This window comes from Podospora bellae-mahoneyi, chromosome 2 (assembly GCF_035222275.1).
Source record: "Podospora bellae-mahoneyi strain CBS 112042 chromosome 2, whole genome shotgun sequence".
Classification (NCBI taxonomy): domain Eukaryota; kingdom Fungi; phylum Ascomycota; class Sordariomycetes; order Sordariales; family Podosporaceae; genus Podospora; species Podospora bellae-mahoneyi.
Window position 1 is genome coordinate 406,599 of NC_085881.1, and position 19,536 is coordinate 426,134.

Sequence of the window (19,536 nt, forward strand, 5' to 3'; positions counted from 1 at the left end):
GGAGTGTCGTCATAGCGAGCGCCAATTGGCTGACCTCTATCTACACTGTGGAGATCCCCGCACTGTGGAGAACCGTCCACGTATTGTATCGGCGCGTCCGACACTAACAAACGATGGGAGCGTTGACTGGTTCAAAAACGGTCAATAGCAAAACAGAGGCCAAGTCATAATACTTAAAATTGAATTCTTGTCATCAAATATGACTGACTGTACACGCTAGAAGAACATATACTCAAGTCCCCTCGCAAACCAAACATGCCCGCCCACCCAAGAACTCCGATTCACAGCGCCTCTCTCACTGACCTGAGAACCAAAAGCGCCCCTTGAATACCTTGTCCACCCTTATGCGTAACAGAACACCTCCTACCCGGCCCAAATGCATGTTGTGTGTGTATATTGTCCACCTGCCATCCATCGAACCTGCGATACAAAACCCATCAAGCACGCCGAATTAAAGCCCATAAAACAAAACAAGAAACCAAAAAGAACACGAAGAAGGAAAGTACAAGAGGTCATGACGCGTAGAGGCATCTCAGTTAGTACACCTCGTTCGGGTATCATGCGCACCCGACAATGTTGAATGGAAATTAAAGCCGAGGTCGTAGTGCACCCCTTTACGATGCTGAAAAAAATAATCCCGAAAAGCACAGGATTGCGTAAATAATGACAAAATACAACCGTCGGTGGCGATGGGGCGGTTACGTAAACAAAAGCTTGGAAAACGCCAAACTCTTTAGACGTCAATCTCCATCCTCGAAGCGATGTCCTCGCTCACACCCCGCCCGAAGTGGCTGTCGTCGGCAGCCAGGTCCAGGTCGTCATCGTAATCGTAGTCGTCATCGTCGTCGTAGTGGTAAGAGACGTCGCCGTCGGCATCGCGGTTCCATATTAAACCGTCATCCATGTCATCGTCACTGATTTCGATCCGCTCGGCGATTCTATCGCCTAACCAGAAGATGGCTCGCTTGTTCGCGCCAACAGTGTCATCATCCTGATTGTCGGCCCACGACTGGGTGCTTCCCCGCGACAAGAGGGCATGCGGTCTGACACTGGGGCTCTGGCTCATGACAGGCACGCCTCTAACGTGGATGTAGCAGACTCTCTTCAAGGCCTTGTTGAAGAAGAAGTAGTGGAAGGCCCAGATGGCACCCTCATCGTCCTCAAAGGGGTCATTGGCGGGTTGGTATGAGAAGATGCTGCACTCCTTCAGATCCATCTCCTGGTCGATCAACGACCACATCTCAGGGCCCCAAGGTGGGGATGGTGAGACGCCCGTGTCAAACTCGGACACCTTGGAGGACGGGGAGTCATAAGCGGCCATTGGGTCGAGGAAGTTGGTGTTTGGTCGCACGCTGCGGAGTGTGTTGTCAATGTGGGTCATGACGGAGCGCAAGACATTCTCGCGCTTGAAATCGCCCGGGCGGAGAACCTTGGAGAAGTCATAATCAGTGTGCGATGCGTTGAGGGTCGCGATAAGGTAGGCGAAGGTGCGCCGGTTCGACACCTCGTTTAGGGAGCCAAAGGGCGAGGAGCGCTCCAGGTTAAGACTCGCTGCCATTGAACTGCGCCGAGGTGGGGAAAGGCTTGCGTCGAACTTGAGAAGGGCGGCATGTTGTGACTCGAGGGATTGGGAGATATTCTTGTAGAGCTTCTTGTCCGAACCGGCGGCCTTGGTCGTGTAAAGATCACAGCTGCCTTGTATGTGACAATCGGGTGTATCAAAGTTGAGGGCGCTCGTCACTTTGTCGAACGCTGGGAGAGATAGGTACTGTCGCGGCTTGTCAGCTCGCTGCCCTGGCATAAACGGCAAGTATGATGTCAAGTGTCCACAGCACGCATACCTTCATTTTGGAAGCTGATAGCGGTGGGAAGCAGACTTTGCAAAGTGTAATATCTTGGGGAGATGTGCTCTGGAAAAGGTAGCCCTATCTTGCGGGGGCATCAAGACGGGAACGTGTCGTAAGATGGAGATGCGGAAGGTTGCCGGATGGGTGCAGCGCGTGACCAACCAGGCGGAGTGGTGTGAATTGTGGGTAATGTTGACGGATCTGGGATGCTGAGCAGCTGCCCTGTTGTTGACGTGATGCTTCGAAAAACTGATGAAAAGGCCGAGAAACTGAGAGATGGCTTCGGGAGGAAGTGGTGCGCAATCCTGGGAATGTTGCAGAAGACTGCCTGTGTTGTGTGTGGTCACTGATAAAGAACAAAGAGCCAAGTTTCGGCGGGGGTGGTGTGGTGTTAGTGAGTTGCCGGGGACGATGCGATACGATGATGCGATATGGCTCGGCGCCAGATGCTGGCTGATTCGTGATCAAAGGCACGTTTGAGAAACGCCTTTTGCACAGTTGAAACCCAGAAAGAGGGGAAGTGGAAAGCAGGAAAAGAAGCTGGTTGCTGTTTTAGTCGAGTGTCTTTCAGCTGGCGGTCTGGGTCGGTGTTTCGAGGTGCTGCATCATCTGGCCGCTGGCTCTGCCCACGTTGGCTTGGCCTGACCTGGCCCAGGTAGCGTAATCCCGGTTTCGGGCGGGCACGGGGGTAAATGATCGGCAGTCCCAGGTCCTCCACCACCCCTTCCCCCTTTTCCGAACCCGGCACTTCCGTCATCATGCTGTCAACCATGAACGAATGGGAAACTCTTGTAACCACGGGCTGAATCTGTGAATAGCATCAGGTATAGGACTCGCAATCACATCTCAGCACCTCCCAACAAACCCTTCAAACACATGGTTGCAATGCGGGTGACAGATTCAAGTAGGGTTGGTGGAGCGCCTTGGTAGCGTTCCAATGTTGTAGTTATTAGTAAGTCGAACTGACGTGTGCCGGGTGCTTGCTGGTCTCCTAAAAATGCATTCCCGAGGATGACCTGTGCGTTGCATGCAGTCCTTCTTTGCGGACCAGCACCGACAGACAGCCAAGTTATCTACACAATGCCCATATCTAATATCTAAGGATGGAGTTTGCTCCCTCCTCATGGGTAAATGTAGCCTAGCCCAATGCCTTCCCGCTGTTGCCGCCTGCCACGGCCTGCCATGGTCTGCTTCTTTGCAGCCGGTCTGTTCCTGCCTATAGCCATCATCATTTCCGTGTCCGTGCTGTATTTATTGTGGTAACCGTCTTGGTCGCCTTCGGTTGTTGGTTTGTTCGTCTTTCCTTCGTCATCTAGGGGGTATCATGCCGCGTCCGCCGCCTGTTTCACAGGATTCCTGCCTCTTTGAGAGCCTTTTCGAGCTCTTCCGAAGTCTGTGTCGCATGTGTAAGCCAGCGCACTAAGTCAAGTCATGTATGATCTTTGTGTCGCCGGTGCACAGTTTGAGGGAGGGACCTGCTGCCCAAAATGGGAAGGGTGGGTGAATCCGTGGAGAGAAAGAGGTGCAAGTGAAGATGCCGATCCTCTACATGATCTTAGTGACCTCATCCTCGACCTGAGGGGATAGGGTTGACGTGTCAGTAAGATCACCAGACTTAACCGCAATAAGGGACTCGCGTGGAATGCCGTGATGAGGAAAAGAAAGGGGAGGCATCTCTGCCAAGCAGTCAACGAGTGGTGGGGGAAAGAAACCAACCTCCATGTCCTCAAGGGCATCCTGCTGGGAGATGCATCGCAACACATTCTTCTTGCTGCTTTCCTGCAGTTCTCCCGCCAGCAATAGCTCGTCAAGGATGTAATAGGCTTTGGTGAAAGAGAAGATAATATCTAGCTCGCACACATTGCCGTAGTACTTGTCCATCTGCTCAACATATCGGTGGATGATTTCGAGCGTGATCAGTTCGTTGTCTTCGGAGGAGCAGCCGGCGATGAAGAAGAGGGAGGCATATCGGCGATAGACAATTTTGGTATCTGTTGATCATGCAGTCAGTATGCTGCCGAAAAGATATCACCACTGGCATTCTCCAAAGTAGGCATGACACACCCTTGTATTCCAGAAAGTTGCACATCCGGGTTCGTCTGGCAAGAACAAGCTGTGAGACGTCCTTGACAATCTTGGCTTTGTCCTTTGGGGACAAGGTGGTGAACCACTTGGCCAGGCGCTACAGCTGAGGTTAGGATAGATGTTCGTTGAAGCGACCGTGATGTTGGAGACAATGAGAACTGACCACTTTGCCCTGGCGCGAAAGGAGGATGAGATAGCTGCAAACACGGTAATTAGCGCAAAGAGCCTGGATGGCAGCACTGCAGGATAAACTGCCTACTTGATGGCCATGATGAAGCTATTCAGGCTTCATCGACTGGCAGGAAGTTGCGTAGGTCTGAGGGAGGAGTGGGTGTTGTCAGGATGGTCTTGGGGAAAGTCGGTTGGCATGCTTCCATAAACAAAGTCTCCTTGCTCCAACCATCTGGAAGGTTGGCCACGACTGGACGCTCGGCCTGGGGAAATTTGGCGCCTCCCCAATCGCCGATGATGAGTGCCTAAGGAACAAACTTGCAGCGCTTGGACCCCAATTTGGCGGGGCAATCCCTGGGCAGAGGAGCTTGGGCAGATCGCCCACTGGACATCTCGAACGCCTCATAAGTGGGATTGATGGTGGGCGTGGTGGGGTAGGTATACCCGACTTTCCGTCAAGGTGTGGTTGTTCCGTCGTCACCGTCCTTCGCCTTCATGGTCTGTGAAACCCTTCAACAACTCATTAGAACTCCAAGTCTCGGCTCACTGAATAAGATATCTCTTCACCCAGCCAGTGCTCCTCGGGTTCACTATGCAGCTTCGGCTTACAGCGGGTCAGACAACCTAGGAGCAGCAGAGTCTCAGTGGAAACAACTTATTCATCGCTCCTTGTCTGGGTTTTGAAAGCGTGGGTAGAGTTCCTGAAGGGACGGCCTGGGTATGGCATGTGGGAGGTTCTAGGTCCCTCCCCACGCTTCGCGACAGAGTCCGTTGATGAGGCGGGACGGGCTTTCATCCCACGCTCTCGAATCACAAGGTCAATATTGAACAATCTGCTCCCATCGTTACTACTCCCTGTTGAAGCTGGTTCGATTTCCGCTTTGGGTACATCAATCCGGCTCTTCGAGAGAGGTACATATACTAGACCTCTCCCAGTCATTCAGGGTACACTTTCCTATATGATCACGCCTCATGAATATTCAACCGTTTTGTTACTCCCCAGCGTACGTTCTCACATCACCACACACATATTGACGAAGCAAGCTGGCGGGGCTCCTGTTGTTCTGACATGAATCATTAATAATTCATTGGAACCCCACCAAGAGAGAACGCCTGCTGCGCTCGCGCTGTGCCATCCTCGAAATCTCCAACTTTAGCTCTTCTCTCTATGCGATTTCTAAAACTGCTCTACTTGCTCCTGGTGGACACCGGACAATCAATTTGGTTATTCCTGACCGGAAGAAAGAAACGACTTGGGGGAAAGCGAACCATGGCAAAGCTGATACTCTCTACCGGGTAACACTCGACCTCCCCATTTCTCCCCATCCCATCCCTCCCCCTTCCCTTCCCTCCCCCTTCCCTTCCCTTGCCGCACTGGCGCTGTGACTGTGTCGCATGAGAGTGGCTGCTGATTGCGTGATTTGGCATCTATCTAGGAACATCGTCTCGGGCGGCCCCTCCATCATCCGCAAGCCGGGCGCATATCGATCCAACCTTGAACTCACCAATTCGCTCCGAAGCAACTTCCTGGCCGCACAGGAGGATTACGCTACCGCCGCCGCCGACGACGAAGCCCAGGACGGGAAGCTACATGCTAACGGCGGAGTCGAAAATGGCGCAGCGAAGAGCAATGGCAATGCGCTGCACGTAAACACAGAGACGGGCGGACGCCCTCCAGTATCGGTCTGGACTGCCGAAGAGGATGGCGCCCTGTATGTACCCCGCATCGATTGGTCAGAGGCGGGCCTGCAGGAAGAGCCGTCGCAATACAGCATCACGGTCAAGCTCTTTTTCTTGCCGTCTGCCTCTGTCGAAAGGCGGGCGCAGTTTGCAAAAGAGGCGTTGGACTTGGTGCTGAAGGAGCTGGATGCGCCAGCTATCGACCTGCTGATTGTATCCTTCCCCGGCATGTCCTTTGAGGGCGACTGCGAATGGGAAGCCGACAGACACAACGCGGTTCAGGGCAACGACGAGGAGGAGCTCGCAACTTGGGCGGCGATTGAGGACTTGCACAGAGCTGGACTGGCCAAGAGCATCGGCCTGGCCGAGTTTGGCAGCGAGAAGCTCGCTCGCTTCGTCCAGAGGGTACAAGTCCGGCCGTCGGTCAACCAGATTAATATCAAGAACTGCTGCAATGTACCACCACCACTCACGAAGTTGGCCAAGGAGGAAGGTATCGAGCTGCTGGCGCATAGCGACTGCATCGACATTCTTCCCGAGGGAACACTGAGGGAGCTGCTCGGCCATGGGCTCGGTGGAGCTGGTATACTCGCTGATCCAGAGACGGGAGCCGGTGGACTGAAGGGAGATTTAGCACCGCAATGGGTTGCCAAGTACACAGCCGTGGTGCGGGACCGGGGGGTGATTGAGAATAAGGGGTACTTTGCCGGTGCTGAGCTGACAGAAGGTTGAGACCGGAAGTAATCTAGAAATTTTCTGGGGTTTACATATGGGTGGTTATCTGCTCTTTTTGGGGTACCGGATCAGACATGATATCAAGCGGAGTGTATGTATGTTACGACCAAGATGCATGTAGCGAGCAACGCTGTTTTTGTTTCTGTTTTTTCCTTGTGGTCCTTGTATTATCCAAGCATACTTCTCTTCCTCCCGCGCATCCTGACATCTTCGAGCTTGTGAAGCACCCCCGGCGCCTTCTTGAAGGCTTCCCTATACGAGTCCAAGATGTGGTGAAATAACCTCTCCGCCCTGGGATGTGTACTCGCGAACGCTCTTTCCAATACGTAGAGATCTACCGCCCGGTCCTCGTCCGACTGACTCTGCATTGCGAGCCCAAAATCAATCACCACCACATCGCCCGCTACAGCCTTTGCCTTCTCAGCCTTGTCCCCGTGCCCGTTTGGTAGTCTGTCGTCTGCCCATGGTCTCAGCATCATGTTGCTCGTCGTCAGATCTCCGTGTACCACGCCCGTCCTGTGAAGCGCCCCGACGGCGACTCCAATCCTCTTCATAAGATCGATCAGGGGCGTCTCGTCTTCCTGGCTGTGATCCACAACGGCATCGTCCTCTGGCCGCTCCCCTAGCCATTTGTTGATTCCTACTCTGACCGGCTCTCCCTCGATCCACTCAATCATCATCCAGCCGGCAGCGGCATCTTTGGCGAGAACAGCTGGTACTGGGACGCCCTCACGGTAGCAGCGGTCGAGGACTTTGGCTTCGGAGGAGATGCGGGCTTTTGTGAGGCGGGCGTCGAGAATGGGGTGGCGGTAGGGTTTTGGCGGGCGGTACTTGAGGGCGCAGAACTGGTCTGGTTGGAAGGGGGAGGGCGTTTTGTAGAGACGGCCTTCGGCACCTTGAGTGATGAGGATGGGCTTGTGGGCAGGGGAGAGGGTGAGGATTTTTGGTGGTGGGAATTCGGTTGCTGGTTCTGTCATGGTGGGCGAATCTGCTTTCTTTTGTCTGGCGGAAATCTCGAGGTTCTTGTCGTCGGCGAGTGTGAGTTTGTTGGGACAGGTATCCTGTTCAAAATTTTGGCGGTCGCATTTGTTTCCTCGGACGTTGAAGAGGGGCAGTTGAAGAAAATGGGATGGATCATGGAGGGGCAGAAATATTACCCACTTGGTCTGCCCGCCCACGCGGAGCTATGTAATGCTGTGGAATGGGCTATGCCCGATGCAAGGGGAAGACTTGGTGTCTGTAACGTTTAAACGACCGTTTATCTCCCTCTTCTTCTTTTGTCTTTACCAAAACTTCTCCAGACCTTGTCCACATACGCTTAGTGGCTTCGGAAGGCATCCAAGACCTACGATTGTTTGTCCTCTCGAGTCGGCAAGCCCTTCCGATGAAGCACTCTCTCTTGATAAACTTCAGCACGACCTGATCCACCACACCTCGAACTCCCATCCTTTCAAAGACCAGAGGACATCTATCATCATCAGCGGGGACTGCGAATATGAAGCATCAACCGAGGAACCGCCAACAGCATCGCGAGGTTCTCAAGCGGCAGAATGTGATGACGCTCGGCGGCTCGCACCCCTGTCGGTGCGGGCGGTGAGGTCACCACCTCTCACAGCCAGAAAGCAGGAAACATGTGCCTGGTCCAGGGTTCGGGCCGTTCGGTGGTGGTGAGCGGGGGACAATCAAGTGACGTTCCAGCAGCCACTGTCTTTGCAATCACACACCAACGAGTGAAAAAAGCCCAGCCATCTTTCTTCCCGGCTTCCGATGGTTCGAAAGACGCCAACAATGTCATGTTCGCCTACCATGTCCTGAGAAATTAAGGAACCAGCGCAGTAATCCAGGCACACGCACCACTACTGGCAAAATGACAGCGGTTGACAACACATCAGCGGGCCTCGGCGGGGACAGCTATGCCCAACAGTGGATCCTCATGCTGGCCCTTACTACCCTCGTCGTCTCGCTGGCCATCCTATCGCAGTTTGCAACCTGCTATGCCAGAGCCTACATTGATGCGCCCAGCGAGGTGGCTGCTTTTCTGGATGCCATCGATAGCTCTATCGCCGAGAACGAGTCCTACGACCATGATATCGCCAAGGTGAAGCGGTTGGACGATAAGCTGCGGCTGGGGAAGTTGTTGCGCGACATTCAGAAAGCAGGGGATGTGCTGAGAGAGGCGCTTAATGCGTTGATGGAAGAAAGGGAGGGCGAGAAGAGGGCAGCCCAACTACGGACCGGCGCGAGGTTACTATGGGCTAGTCACCGACAAGAGTTGGAGGATAAAGTGCGCCGGATGGATCTGTTGAGGATGCGGTTTCTAGTCGTGCACATGGGGATTATCTCCAGTATGGCAAGTGACACGGCGGCAATGGCGAGCAGGACGAATGGAATGGTTATCAATGCGAGCACCAGACGAGAGCCGTCACAGAGGCCACTGCCGCCGGCAAGCCCACCTATGACACCTGAGCCACCACCCTTACCACCACCGCTACGCGCGTTTACAGATTCGCCCATCAAGTCCAAGCCACCTTTGAGGAGGCTAACGGTACATTCGATGGGCCATCCAGAAGCAACAGAGGTGCCGCATCGAACGGGGTGGGCAGGTGTAATGCAAGAGCTTCAGAGAAGCCCGGTATTGAGAGAGAGGCACGCCAGCATCGAGCTTGCCATGTCTCGAGCGGTTTGTTGACGAACTGTTATGAATACATACGACGTCTTGACGATTATGATCATTACGACCTTTATGACATTCCAGCATTCGGCGTTCGCGTCAGCCAGCTCCATTCAAAAATGGAAGAATGGTGGAATAGATCTATAGCGATGTTGATGGGTGCTGGCAGGATTGGTTTGGCAGTTGTTTGTCTGGTGTACTTTGACGAGATACCCTTTTTAGTCCCCTTTTCCGGTTGTTCGAGCAACAAGTCACATGTTCCGTAATATGTCATGCAGGCATCATATAGGTTCGACATTCTGGTTGATCTGTCTTCACTTTGAACTCTTCAGTACTTGTATAATCACCATACCATTGGTGGCTTTAGATGTATACAAGTCTCTTGAGATGTAATTGTACAATCACACTTATACAAAACTGTATCATCCTTCTAGTGAGCAGCATCGGGACCTGTTCCGTTTCTTTCGCCAACTGTTTTGTTTTTGTCAGCATAACCGCCACCCAGCTGGAAAATGGAGCGAAAACCTACCATCAAGAGCAACCAAGAACCGACTGACACAGTTGTAGCATGCAACCTGTTATGTTGTTAGCTGTTTTGTTGTATTGTTGTTTCTCTGGTAAAGAATAAAGCTTACAGTAGCAGTGATCTCAACCATCTCCTTGTCGCTGAAGATCTCCCTCATCTTGGCAAACGTCTCATCCCTCACCTGAACGTTTCTTGTCATCTCATCCGTATAGCAAGTAACAGCCCACTGCTTGTCCGTAAGCTCGGCATACTTCTGGGTCTCACCCAAAACGAGAGGCTGCTCAGTCTTGATGGCGTTCATGCCCTCCTTGCTCACACCACCCTGCTCGGCGAGGGGAGCATGGTGAGCCCACTCATACCAGGCCCGGTTGACAACGGCAACGCGGGAGATGGCAATCTCACGAAGGTCCTGGGGGATGGTGGTCTTGGTGCGGACCGCGCCGAGGAAGGAATTCCAGCCGTCAGCAACCGGGGGTGAATGAAGGAGGGTGAGATCCAGGGGTTGAAGGGGACGGGGGTGGCGGCGGGTCTGGATGCGCTGGACGATCTCAGCCTCCTCGTGGGTGGCCGTTGGGGGTGGGTCGGCGATGTAGGGGAGACGCATTTTGCGAGTTTGATATTGGGGATAGGGGATATCTTGTTTACCTAAGAGTCAGTACTTGTATAAACATATGAAGCTCGAGTCATTCTCATCTTGTGATGAGAGACAGCAGGTAGCACTTACAACAACGGGAGTTGCCTAATCGAGGTCTGAGACAAGGCCTGAGTATGGAGGTTACCTTCATGTGAAGTCACCTTTGGGAGGAAAAGAGATAGATCAACAATGATTCAGACAATGTGGACAAGGCCCGGCAACGGCAACTGATGTCATCCCCACATTGCCCGGTTCCGCAGCGGGTGACGGCGGGACAGAGCGGAGGTTTAGTGCGGGGGTATCCACCCCCTTTGCCATAGCGGGACCATGTTCGGTAAGTATTTATTTACTTCGGTTTCAACTCTTTTCTAAATCTTGACATGGAAATACATGAGACTCCGGATGACCAGATTATATAGGGCTTTCTTGCCACGATGCTGTTCACAAGAACTCAGAAGCGATTCGAAGCTTGATTTCCTAGGTACACATTCATTTCTCTTGTGAAGTACTGTTCGTGGCCCATCTTCCAAGTGAGCTTCAAATGACAGTCTTTGTTACTGTGTGTCACAAGGGGAACTTACACATATCAATCCGCTTGGAATTGGAATAACTTTCGCTTCACCACCACACCTTTTGCAAAGTTTGTGGAAAAGAGGCCTCTCTGCCTGGTAACTTTTCTAAGCACAAATTACTTCGATAGCCATTCTATATTCAACACTTCTCCTTGATAGCTTGGTCTTTCATTTTGAACAAATTTCAAAACAGTGACGTAAGGACAATGTCCAAAAAAGAGATATGTATGAATTGGTATATACACAATGAACTGACACGCACGCATTACTCGCATGCCAATGACATGGGATCTCAAGCTTGCATCGATGGGGTCTCAAATGGTCGTTGAAGCCGGCATGCGCTTGCAGATACTCACCGGGCCGTGGGCATTTCCTTTGAACTGGAAATGGAAGTGGCTCCCAAGTCACTGGGGAGCATGAACAGGAATGTCATTTCCAAGATCAGCTGTACCGGCGTCAACCACCCCCCGAGACCCGCCTCCTGGGTAGGCAAGCGCAGAGAGGCTCCTTCTCTGGTATGTGACAGACTCGCAAAGTGATGCTCTGGTGTTCCCAAACCTTCTCTCCTCTCCTCTCTTCCACCAATTCATCACAGAGCGAAGTTGGGATTTCCAGCCCTACATAGCCAACTTGTCCACTCCCGGCCTCTTCTCTTCTTTTTTGGGTACATTGTGACATATTGTCTTTACCGGCATCCTTCATCAATCTGGCCTTGCCTTGTTCCACCTTGTGAACACCACCTGAGCGTTTTTTTGGGAGCGAGCGAGCGATCGAAATCAAATCACAACTGCATGAATCATCTTGGACGACCGAGCACTACAATTGCCAATATAAAGAGGCTTGATACCTTACCTCCCCCATCATCTTTGCCGTCTCTATTGTGTTTTGGACTGGTCTCTCGGCACGTAATATTCCCGTCTGATATCTGGGTGTCTGGGCTGCGTAAAATTGGCTGCGAGTTGTCTAAAGAGAAGACTGAGGAGCTTTGCACTGGAGAGAGGCATTTCAAAGCCAAGGCCACTCTTCAAACTGCTATTATTGGTTCAATTTTACAATCGACGACATCATCAGCTTGGTTTCCGGGGCCAAGGGCAGGATAGCTCTCGCCATTTTGGTCACATCTTGCTGTCAACACAGGACCAATTTCCTGGCGGCTGGGAAAACCCCTCGTCTCCCTTCCTAGGCAACTGTCTTTTCAACCTGACCACAAGCAGAAACAATTTCTTTGTCTCTCCTCAACTAGCAAGCTTCCTGGCAAGTTCGTCAACCATCTAGTTTGGAACAACTTCAACGATCTCGCCTCAGTACAACTTGGTGTGAGGCTTCTGAAACGTTCAACTGGCTGGCCATCTTCTGGTTGACCATACTCTGTAAGTCTTCTCATACTTGGTGCTCCCCATTCTCCAATGAATCAGGCCTTTCAGTTGATGATTCACTGGGGGTTGATTCTCTTTTGGCGAGGATATTGAGAGATGATCCGAGGATGAGTCCATCTGGGGATATCTGCAACAACGTCAGCTAACCAAGGATTGAAGCAGTCTACTGCCGTTACTCATCCCTCTCGATTTTAATCTTGTCCTCCGATCGGACTTCCCAAACATCAACATGCTTCTTCCACGCCACTCAAGCAAAATCCAGCCTCATGGCTCCCAGGCCACCACTAGGCCAAGTCGGCTGAGATCTCCTGGTCTTCGGCTCAAGACAAGTTCGCTCGATCTTGTTCCTTCAGATGAGAAGGCCCAGGCGATGGCTTCAGCCGACTGGAGAAAGATGGCGCCGGATTCCGGCCTCGGCGATAATCGTCAGCAGATTTCAGACGAGAATAGCAGACATCCATCCGACCAGAATGATGGCTTTTACTCGCCCTTCGTGCTGGGGATGAAGCCTATGAATACTGGATCAAGGGCTCAGTACCAGTATGCTAGGGACCCTACAAGCGGCATTGCTTGGGAGGTCATTTCATCGGCTCCTGGGTGCGATTTCAGGCGGGAGGAAACGAGAACCAGCGAGTCGTCAGGCATACCGTCCTCAATCCTCAAGGCGTGCCAACCGAACCTCCAAGACACCACGATGGTGCGGCTTAAAGCCATCAAGCCAATGAACGTGAGCATCAACGGCGACATCATCAAACTGCCCAACAAGTACTCTTTGGATGTTACCCCTGTTGACATCCAAGAGCCAGACGCTGCTTGCTTTATGAACAGGGAACACGGCGAGATCCTGGCCACTCTCAAGCTCCTCAAGCCCAAGGCCCGCTTACGCCGTATGAAGTCCGAGCTTCACGAAGAGAGCGTTCTGAAAGATCTGGATGACTTCTTGTCCCAACAGAGTGGGAAGCCTCCAAAGGTCGTCGCGGCAAGCAAGGAAGTTCAACGCCAAAACCGTAGGTCATCGGGGCATTGGAGCAGCCATGACTCTGGAATCTCAACCGGCTCTGAAACCTCTGGCCTTCAGAAAGAGATGCTTTTAGGGGCACATCACCGAACACCTGCGGAAGGCCACCGCTTTCAGACACTACTCAGCCGCCTACACTTGACCACGGAGAAAAGAGAAGCTTCCCAGCCGCCGACAGCACCTGATCATGCTGAGACGTCGAAGAGCCATGCTCAGGTGGTGGATCCTGCAATTATCGCCGCAAAGGTCAAAGACGAAGAGCGCGAGGAGACGCCCGACAACTCGGAAAGGGGCGCGCGCGAAGGTACCTTTTTCGGAAGGGATTCTACCTTGCTGTTTGGGAAGGGTAAATGGGCGCAAAAATCACACGATTCTGGCTATTCAACATTCCATTTCATGAAACAAGGCACACAAGAACCAACAAGGCCTAAGGCGGTCGAGCATTCTGGTCCTACGGTTCAGAAGCGCAAAGAAGATTCAACATCATGTTCAACCACCTCAACCAAGTTGAATCCCACAGCTGCCGAATTCAAGTCGGTCACCAAAGGTGACCTCAAGTCAGGAGTGAAGAGCGATTTCAAGCCCGCGCCCGCAGCTTATCCTGCCCCTCCCTGGACTCCAAAAAGACGGACACGGCCTTTACTCAACAATATCTTTCCTGGTGTACTGGAAGATCCCGGTTTCATGGCCCAGACAGTGCAATTTGTGGCAAACGATTGTCTTCAAGGTAGTCCATGGCAGACAAGTGGTCCTCCAGCAGGGCCAGTGTGGGTGGCTGAACCGGGACAGCCTATCCCAGAGATGGCCCTCCAACCACCAGTAGCACCAATAGCAATGGCACCTCTTCCCATTGTTGATCCAGTTACGCAGCAATTGGTCCCACCACCCTTCGTTCCTCCGCCCAGCAACTTTGGAACCTTCCCGCCTTCCGGAATCGCTCCTATTCCCAGCCAGATGCCAGGTCCCAACCCCGTATTTAGCACGCTTCCTCCATTGCGGCCTCCCCCAGCCCCCAGACCAAGATTTTCTCAGCCTATCCCGATTCCTCCTGGGCAAAGAGACCCTATTCCCGCCGTGCCGAATGCAACTAGTTTCCAAGCACCTACTCTATACGGTCCAACTCTTGTTGCCGGTCCACCGCCTCCTTTGGCCTAGGATGGCAAGGGACCACGACCGGTATTTCCCGTCACCCAGAAACCACGCGACCATGACCCTGTGAAGCAGCAGGCATATGAGTCGTATCTGGAGTGGCGAAAGGCCAATGAGCCTGGCTATCACATGAAGTGCAAAATGCGTCAAGCACACCGTGTGGTTCGTCAATACCAGCAACAGGCGCAGACTGCTGACTGGAAGACTGTAGCTGGGCAGGCCAAAGCAGCAGCTGGAGCGTTGGAAGCACATGCAGCCGAGGAAAAGAGGAGGTCAAAAGAAGCAGCTCTCAAGGAGCAATTCAAAATGAGCGTGAAGAGGGTAGCAGAGTCCTCTGGAGCCACGGAGATAAAGGAACAGACACTTCCGGACACGAATAATGAAAAGCAAACACAAACATTGGTCATATAAAGCACACGATGACGAAAAGAGGGATATGCCCGTTTGCTCCGGAATACGATTCTTGTCATTTCGAAAGCTCGCTCGCTCAGGACAATTCTTTTCAACAGTTAGCAACCTTCGTTTCCGTTCCCCATCTTATTATATTGACTTCGATCATCTCAGCTCAGCAAACAGACATAACTACGATCCTTATTTTTCAGCATGAACCCGGTGTTCTATAGACGAGGAATGAGTTATTTTACCGTTTTCTTTGGAGAATCAGAGGTAGCTTTACCGGGGGAGCTTCAGGAAATCATGTTATCCATTGAATGGTTATGGACTTTATGTCTTGATGGCGCAATTTGCTTTTTCTTTTTCGTTTCGGTTTGACTTATCCAGCTACATCAGCAGAGGAATCAAACATGGATAGTACGTGACTCGGGAGGTTGGCTAGGTATTCGGCTTGACCGAGAGTTATACAGCACAACAGAGTTTAATATTGGTAGTTTGGTTGTGCCAGCAGTGGTGATTATGTGACGGGTGTAACACGATGACCTTGTCATTCGCCATCAGCCGGACCCGAGAAATAAGCCCCCTCCCAGCCACCACAGTCTTCCAATTTGGCTCCTTGTCTCGCCCTGTTGATCCTCTCTTCCGTGATCTTGAATTCCTCGGGAAGTCTTGCATGTCCTTGTCCTGATTCTGGCAAACCCAGCATCTGTGCCGCCACAGCTCTGGCAGAGAGAGCAGCAGATGGCATGCCATGCCCGGTGTACCCTGCACACACCCATATTCCCCTGTGGGAGGGAACCTCTCCCACCCAGGCATTAGAGTCACGAGAGTAGCCCATCACGCCCGTCCACTCGTATGTTGCGGGTAACTCTTCGTCTTTTCCACCCAAGTCCAGCGGAGGAGAGAGGTTCGACCTCAGATAGTGGGCCACTTTCAGCTCGAGCTCATCATCGTTGTATTGTCCCAGTCCGAGCCGCAGTGCCAACCGACGACCTCCACCGTAGATCATCTCGCCTCCTGAGTCGGGGGTCAACACTGGTCTCTGAACAAGGTAGTCGTCTCTTGGTGCGTGTTGGCCCTTCTCGGGGTCGGCGGCGAAGAGGTAGGAGTGGGTGAGGGTTTGGACTGGGGATGGGGGGACGATGGCGCTTATCTGGCCGCGGACGGGGACGATGAGGTCGGAGAAGAAGGGGAGGAGGTGGGAGGTGTACCCGTTTGTTGCTAGGAGGACTTTTGGGGTGGTGAGGGTGCCACGGGGGGTGAGGATTTGGTGTTTACCAGGGGAGGAGGGGGAGGGGGAGAGGGAGAGGACGGGGGTGTTGGTTTGGAGGTTGAAGTTTGGGTTGGGGAGGAGGGAGGTGAGGATGTGGGCGATTAGTTTGTAGGGCCAGAGGGAGGCGGCGGTTTTTTGGATGATGGCGCCGTGGCAGTTGGGGGCTCTGAGGCGGGCTAGTTTGGATGGGTTGGTTGGGAGGATTACTTCTAGCTGGGAGGCGAGAAAGGGGTGGCTTTTGGTGAGGGAGTCAATTTGAGCAACAGCGGTTTGGAAGAGGGGGGTTGACATGAAGGCGTGGACACCGCCGGAGAGGGCTATCCTGTGGTGATGAGGTTAGTTTGGGGGGAATATTGGTAAGAGATATGAGAAGGGATATACCAGTCACAGTCAATGTTTTCATCCCTTACTAATCTTTCAAGAAAAGAAAAGGTTTCCAACTCAAAAGCAGCAACGGCTGGGTTGGTGCCATAGACGAGAGGCTGGCAGTGGCCTCCATTCTGATGGAACTGTTAGAATTATCATGTAAAACTCATCAGATAAGTCGGTCCAGGCACACACCCTTCCTGTGGCACCACCACAGGCCTCCCTCGCCTCGAGCATCACAACCTTCTTGTTACAGGAATAATCCTGCAGAAGAGACCTCGCGGCAAAGGCACCGGTTATACCACTCCCGATAATCACAATGTCTGCTTCCTCTGGCAGATCTGGTGTTGATCGATGTCCCAAAAGCAGGGTATTCGGTTCACGAAGCCAGTAAGAAGAGGTCGGGTTGGCAGAGGGAAGGCCTGCCTGGTTCGTTCTAGGGCCGGTGTCGGAGGCCATCTTGACTGGTCAATGTTGCTGTTTGTTAAGGTTATTGAAACGCCTCCAGCTAATATAACTCGTATCAGAAAGCCGTGTTGAGATGAAACTACGCGAATATGAAATCCCTCATCCCAAATGTTCAGATAAGACTGAGACGGAGACTGAAAGCTAATGCACTGAAGGCATGACATGACATACAGCAGAGGTTCTCCACTTTTCCAACCCCTTTCCAATTGGAGTCTATTAGTCAAAATGGCACCTTGTATAGAGCAACAGCTAATCGCTGCGACATGTAGCAATATAACAACAATAACAAGACACCCATATAAAGCTCCTGGATATGCATTCATCAACTCAGTCTACACCACCTGAGATATCCCGCCTGCCCGCTGACGCTCTAGAGTAGTACAATACGCGGAGGTTCCGCCCATCCAAAGGGTCTTCCATCTTCATTACAAAATCAATGCAGTCTACTCCTCCCTGGGTATAACAGCCTTTATCTTCTTGAATTTGCTCTGAAATGCCTATGGATTCAGCTGGACGTAGTTGCCTAACGACACAATAGGGTTAGCTGCGAACACTCGAGTCGGTCCTTGGATGGACATAGAAACGTACCAGGAAATTGCCCTTGCTTCCCATGAAACTTGCCGGTCCACCATTCATTCTCATTACTGGTTCTTGATACAATCTCAATCACGTCGCCCGCCCGGAAACTGAGATCGCCCTCAGCCTGCGCCGAATAATCGTAGAGTGCCGTTACCGTTTCCACCTTGGCCACCGAGGCGCCGGCAAGATTCTTTGGCTTGGGCTTGGGCGGTGGGGGCTTCGACTTGGCTGCGGCGGCCAGCGACATTGGGCTTTTTTTCGCTGGCGAAATCATGGCAGGAGAGACGGGAGCAGAAGAATATGGAGGGGGTGGTTGTTCGCCACCGTCATTTTCCTGAGATCGCCATGTTGGCCGTGGAGAGGATACTGCAGGCGCTTTGGTTGCGGAGGCTTCACCATTTGTCGCCGCATAAGGGAAGGGCGAAGGCGAGGGCGCGGATGTCGAGGCTGAAGCTGATGGTCCCGCTGTGAGCAAACCCGCTGCTGCTGGCTTTGCCGCGATGGCTGGTCGCGGAGGCCCATACTTGGGTGGCCGCCTTTGACCAGTCGTCTTGAACTTGACAATAGAGAGTGCCTCAGCTCGCTCTTGGACGTCGCCGCGTTTCGCAAGGAAAGCCTCCTCGACGTCCAGTGTCAGGTCGAAGTATCCTATGTCGACACGCTGCATGCGTTCGTGGAGAGTGTAAAAGATATTGAGCTGCATGTAGTAGAAAGACTGGAACAGAGGCTGGATGAAATCGCGCTCGAGCGCAAAGAGTTTGGGGAGCTCGTCTTTGAGCAGATCGTTGAAGTAGTTAAATTCCTGTGTCGACTGCTCGACGTCATTCTCAGCCTTCCACATGGCCTTCTCGTCCTTGGCCGACCTTTCCTTCTTTTCCTGGAGCTTCTTGAGGGTGGTGCGGTGTCGGTCGTAGTCCAACTTCTTGTGCTCGCGCTTGGTTGCTGTTTTTCGAATGGCCTTGATCACATCCATGAGTTCCTGCGCCGGTCTGACAACCCGCGTGTCAATCATCTCCAGCTCGGGGGCCAGAGTCTCCTGCAAGTCCCGTACAACGGCCTCATACTCCTCGCACGCCCGGATACCGTCCAAGTTCTCTTGCGCAATCAACGAGTCAGGATCCGACATGCGGCCACTAATGGGCTTGTAGATCTCGGTCATTGCTTTGGAAAACTCGATCTGGTGGTTAAGCATGCCGTTGATGGCCTCGAAGTACTTTTTGCTTTCATCGTGGAGGTTCTTGGTCTCGGCCTCAAGTTCCTGGAATCGTCGTTCGGCATCGATGTAGACGGGGTCTTTGGTGTTCTCGCCGACATTGAACTTTGCCTTGAATTGTTGGGGGGCCTAAAGCAATACAGAAACACAAGAGTCAGCATCATATTCCCCCTCCTCCTTCATCAACACAAGAGCTCTCCTCGAGGAAACACGCATGCTGCGGGGCAGAACCTACTCGAATAAGACCCTTCTGGAAACCCCTGAAACTCATTCTTAGTTACTGCTGAATTGTTGTCTCGTTCGATAAGGTCTGATCGAGGCTAAGAGTGCTGCTAGAAGCAATACGGAGCGTCGCCGGCGTTGTGAAAGTTGAGAATGGGAAGAGTAAGCTTGGCGGCTGTGTCGACAAAGGTTGGTTATGGTTGATGATGGCTCTCGGGAGACGGATGATGACGATGGCACGGGGGCTCAGCGGGCGTCACTCCAGCTCCTTGGCAGATGAAATCCAATGAAAGACGGGCCAAGTGGGCGCTGCAACGGCACCGAAACCCGATTTCAGGCCTCTCGCCAAGCCAAGGATGCCCTAATTTGGTTTGTCACTGCCCGCCGGGGATTACGGTCAGGATTATGTATTAGTGGGCCCGGTGGTGATACCCAAAAGAAAATGATATCAGATAGTTTATTGGAGGCCTTCAGTTCGAGATAGGTAGCTGCACTATGTACGCAGTAGAGGTGTCAAAGGGACAGACAAAACCGGCAGCGCAGCTAAGAGACACCTGC

At 52.5% G+C, this 19,536-nt stretch overlaps 10 protein-coding genes across 10 annotated transcripts; 4 read left to right on the forward strand and 6 right to left on the reverse strand.

Annotated features, from left to right (window-relative positions):
• Positions 1–115: 115 nt before the first annotated feature.
• Positions 116–1,847, reverse strand: MAF1 (RNA polymerase III-inhibiting protein maf1; the record flags this gene model as incomplete). The annotated part of the gene is made up of 2 exons (XM_062875756.1): positions 116–1,771; positions 1,842–1,847. The coding sequence occupies 2 exons, from the start codon at positions 1,845–1,847 to the stop codon at positions 734–736; spliced, it is 1,044 nt and encodes a 347-aa protein (XP_062734271.1). The 3' UTR covers positions 116–733.
• Positions 1,848–3,392: 1,545 nt separating this feature from the next.
• VAS2 (AP-1 adaptor complex sigma subunit Aps1) lies at positions 3,393–4,780 on the reverse strand (the record flags this gene model as incomplete). Its single annotated transcript, XM_062875757.1, has 5 exons — positions 4,192–4,780; positions 4,096–4,129; positions 3,912–4,029; positions 3,564–3,838; positions 3,393–3,422 (listed from the first exon to the last, which is right to left on the reverse strand). Exons 1-5 carry the CDS (start codon positions 4,200–4,202, stop codon positions 3,393–3,395), a joined length of 468 nt encoding a protein of 155 aa, XP_062734272.1. The 5' UTR covers positions 4,203–4,780.
• Positions 4,516–6,963, forward strand: QC761_200350 (uncharacterized protein). The gene is made up of 2 exons (XM_062875758.1): positions 4,516–5,399; positions 5,540–6,963. Exons 1-2 carry the CDS (start codon positions 5,272–5,274, stop codon positions 6,513–6,515), a joined length of 1,104 nt encoding a protein of 367 aa, XP_062734273.1. The 5' UTR covers positions 4,516–5,271; the 3' UTR covers positions 6,516–6,963.
• BUD32 (serine/threonine-protein kinase bud32) lies at positions 6,686–7,495 on the reverse strand (the record flags this gene model as incomplete). The annotated part of the gene is made up of 1 exon (XM_062875759.1): positions 6,686–7,495. One exon carries the CDS (start codon positions 7,493–7,495, stop codon positions 6,686–6,688), a length of 810 nt encoding a protein of 269 aa, XP_062734274.1.
• A 214-nt stretch (positions 7,496–7,709) lies between these two features.
• QC761_200365 (uncharacterized protein) lies at positions 7,710–8,189 on the forward strand (the record flags this gene model as incomplete). Its single annotated transcript, XM_062875760.1, has 1 exon — positions 7,710–8,189. One exon carries the CDS (start codon positions 7,710–7,712, stop codon positions 8,187–8,189), a length of 480 nt encoding a protein of 159 aa, XP_062734275.1.
• Positions 8,190–8,385: 196 nt separating this feature from the next.
• Positions 8,386–9,207, forward strand: QC761_200370 (uncharacterized protein; the record flags this gene model as incomplete). Its single annotated transcript, XM_062875761.1, has 1 exon — positions 8,386–9,207. The coding sequence occupies one exon, from the start codon at positions 8,386–8,388 to the stop codon at positions 9,205–9,207; it is 822 nt and encodes a 273-aa protein (XP_062734276.1).
• A 255-nt stretch (positions 9,208–9,462) lies between these two features.
• On the reverse strand, positions 9,463–10,694 carry QC761_200390 (uncharacterized protein). The gene is made up of 4 exons (XM_062875762.1): positions 10,440–10,694; positions 9,825–10,351; positions 9,719–9,764; positions 9,463–9,660 (listed from the first exon to the last, which is right to left on the reverse strand). Exons 1-4 carry the CDS (start codon positions 10,498–10,500, stop codon positions 9,620–9,622), a joined length of 675 nt encoding a protein of 224 aa, XP_062734277.1. The 5' UTR covers positions 10,501–10,694; the 3' UTR covers positions 9,463–9,619.
• Positions 10,695–11,508: 814 nt separating this feature from the next.
• On the forward strand, positions 11,509–15,384 carry QC761_200400 (uncharacterized protein). Its single transcript, XM_062875763.1, has 2 exons — positions 11,509–14,176; positions 14,471–15,384. The coding sequence occupies exons 1-2, from the start codon at positions 12,527–12,529 to the stop codon at positions 14,873–14,875; spliced, it is 2,055 nt and encodes a 684-aa protein (XP_062734278.1). The 5' UTR covers positions 11,509–12,526; the 3' UTR covers positions 14,876–15,384.
• Positions 14,877–16,955, reverse strand: QC761_200410 (uncharacterized protein; the record flags this gene model as incomplete). The annotated part of the gene is made up of 3 exons (XM_062875764.1): positions 14,877–16,452; positions 16,512–16,630; positions 16,692–16,955. 3 exons carry the CDS (start codon positions 16,953–16,955, stop codon positions 15,405–15,407), a joined length of 1,431 nt encoding a protein of 476 aa, XP_062734279.1. The 3' UTR covers positions 14,877–15,404.
• Positions 16,956–17,461: 506 nt separating this feature from the next.
• Positions 17,462–19,520, reverse strand: hob1 (BAR adaptor protein Hob1; the record flags this gene model as incomplete). Its single annotated transcript, XM_062875765.1, has 3 exons — positions 18,992–19,520; positions 17,553–18,885; positions 17,462–17,487 (listed from the first exon to the last, which is right to left on the reverse strand). The coding sequence occupies exons 1-3, from the start codon at positions 19,025–19,027 to the stop codon at positions 17,462–17,464; spliced, it is 1,395 nt and encodes a 464-aa protein (XP_062734280.1). The 5' UTR covers positions 19,028–19,520.
• Between the last annotated feature and the right edge of the window lie 16 nt (positions 19,521–19,536).

What these genes read in the sequence shown, in the direction of transcription:
- QC761_200350 (XM_062875758.1), top strand. Translation starts at nt 5,272, where the DNA reads ATGCGATTTCTAAAACTGCTCTACTTGCTCCTGGTGGACACCGGACAA. An exon ending in AAGCTGATACTCTCTACCGG is followed by an intron (nt 5,400 to 5,539) that starts GTAACACTCGAC and finishes GCATCTATCTAG; the next exon opens with GAACATCGTCTCGGGCGGCC.
- QC761_200390 (XM_062875762.1), bottom strand. Translation starts at nt 10,500, where the DNA reads ATGAAGGTAACCTCCATACTCAGGCCTTGTCTCAGACCTCGATTAGGC. An exon ending in ATTAGGCAACTCCCGTTGTT is followed by an intron (nt 10,352 to 10,439) that starts GTAAGTGCTACC and finishes TAGGTAAACAAG; the next exon opens with ATATCCCCTATCCCCAATAT. An exon ending in GTTCTTGGTTGCTCTTGATG is followed by an intron (nt 9,661 to 9,718) that starts GTAGGTTTTCGC and finishes AAAACAAAACAG; the next exon opens with TTGGCGAAAGAAACGGAACA.
- QC761_200400 (XM_062875763.1), top strand. Translation starts at nt 12,527, where the DNA reads ATGCTTCTTCCACGCCACTCAAGCAAAATCCAGCCTCATGGCTCCCAG. An exon ending in CTCTTCCCATTGTTGATCCA is followed by an intron (nt 14,177 to 14,470) that starts GTTACGCAGCAA and finishes CCTTTGGCCTAG; the next exon opens with GATGGCAAGGGACCACGACC.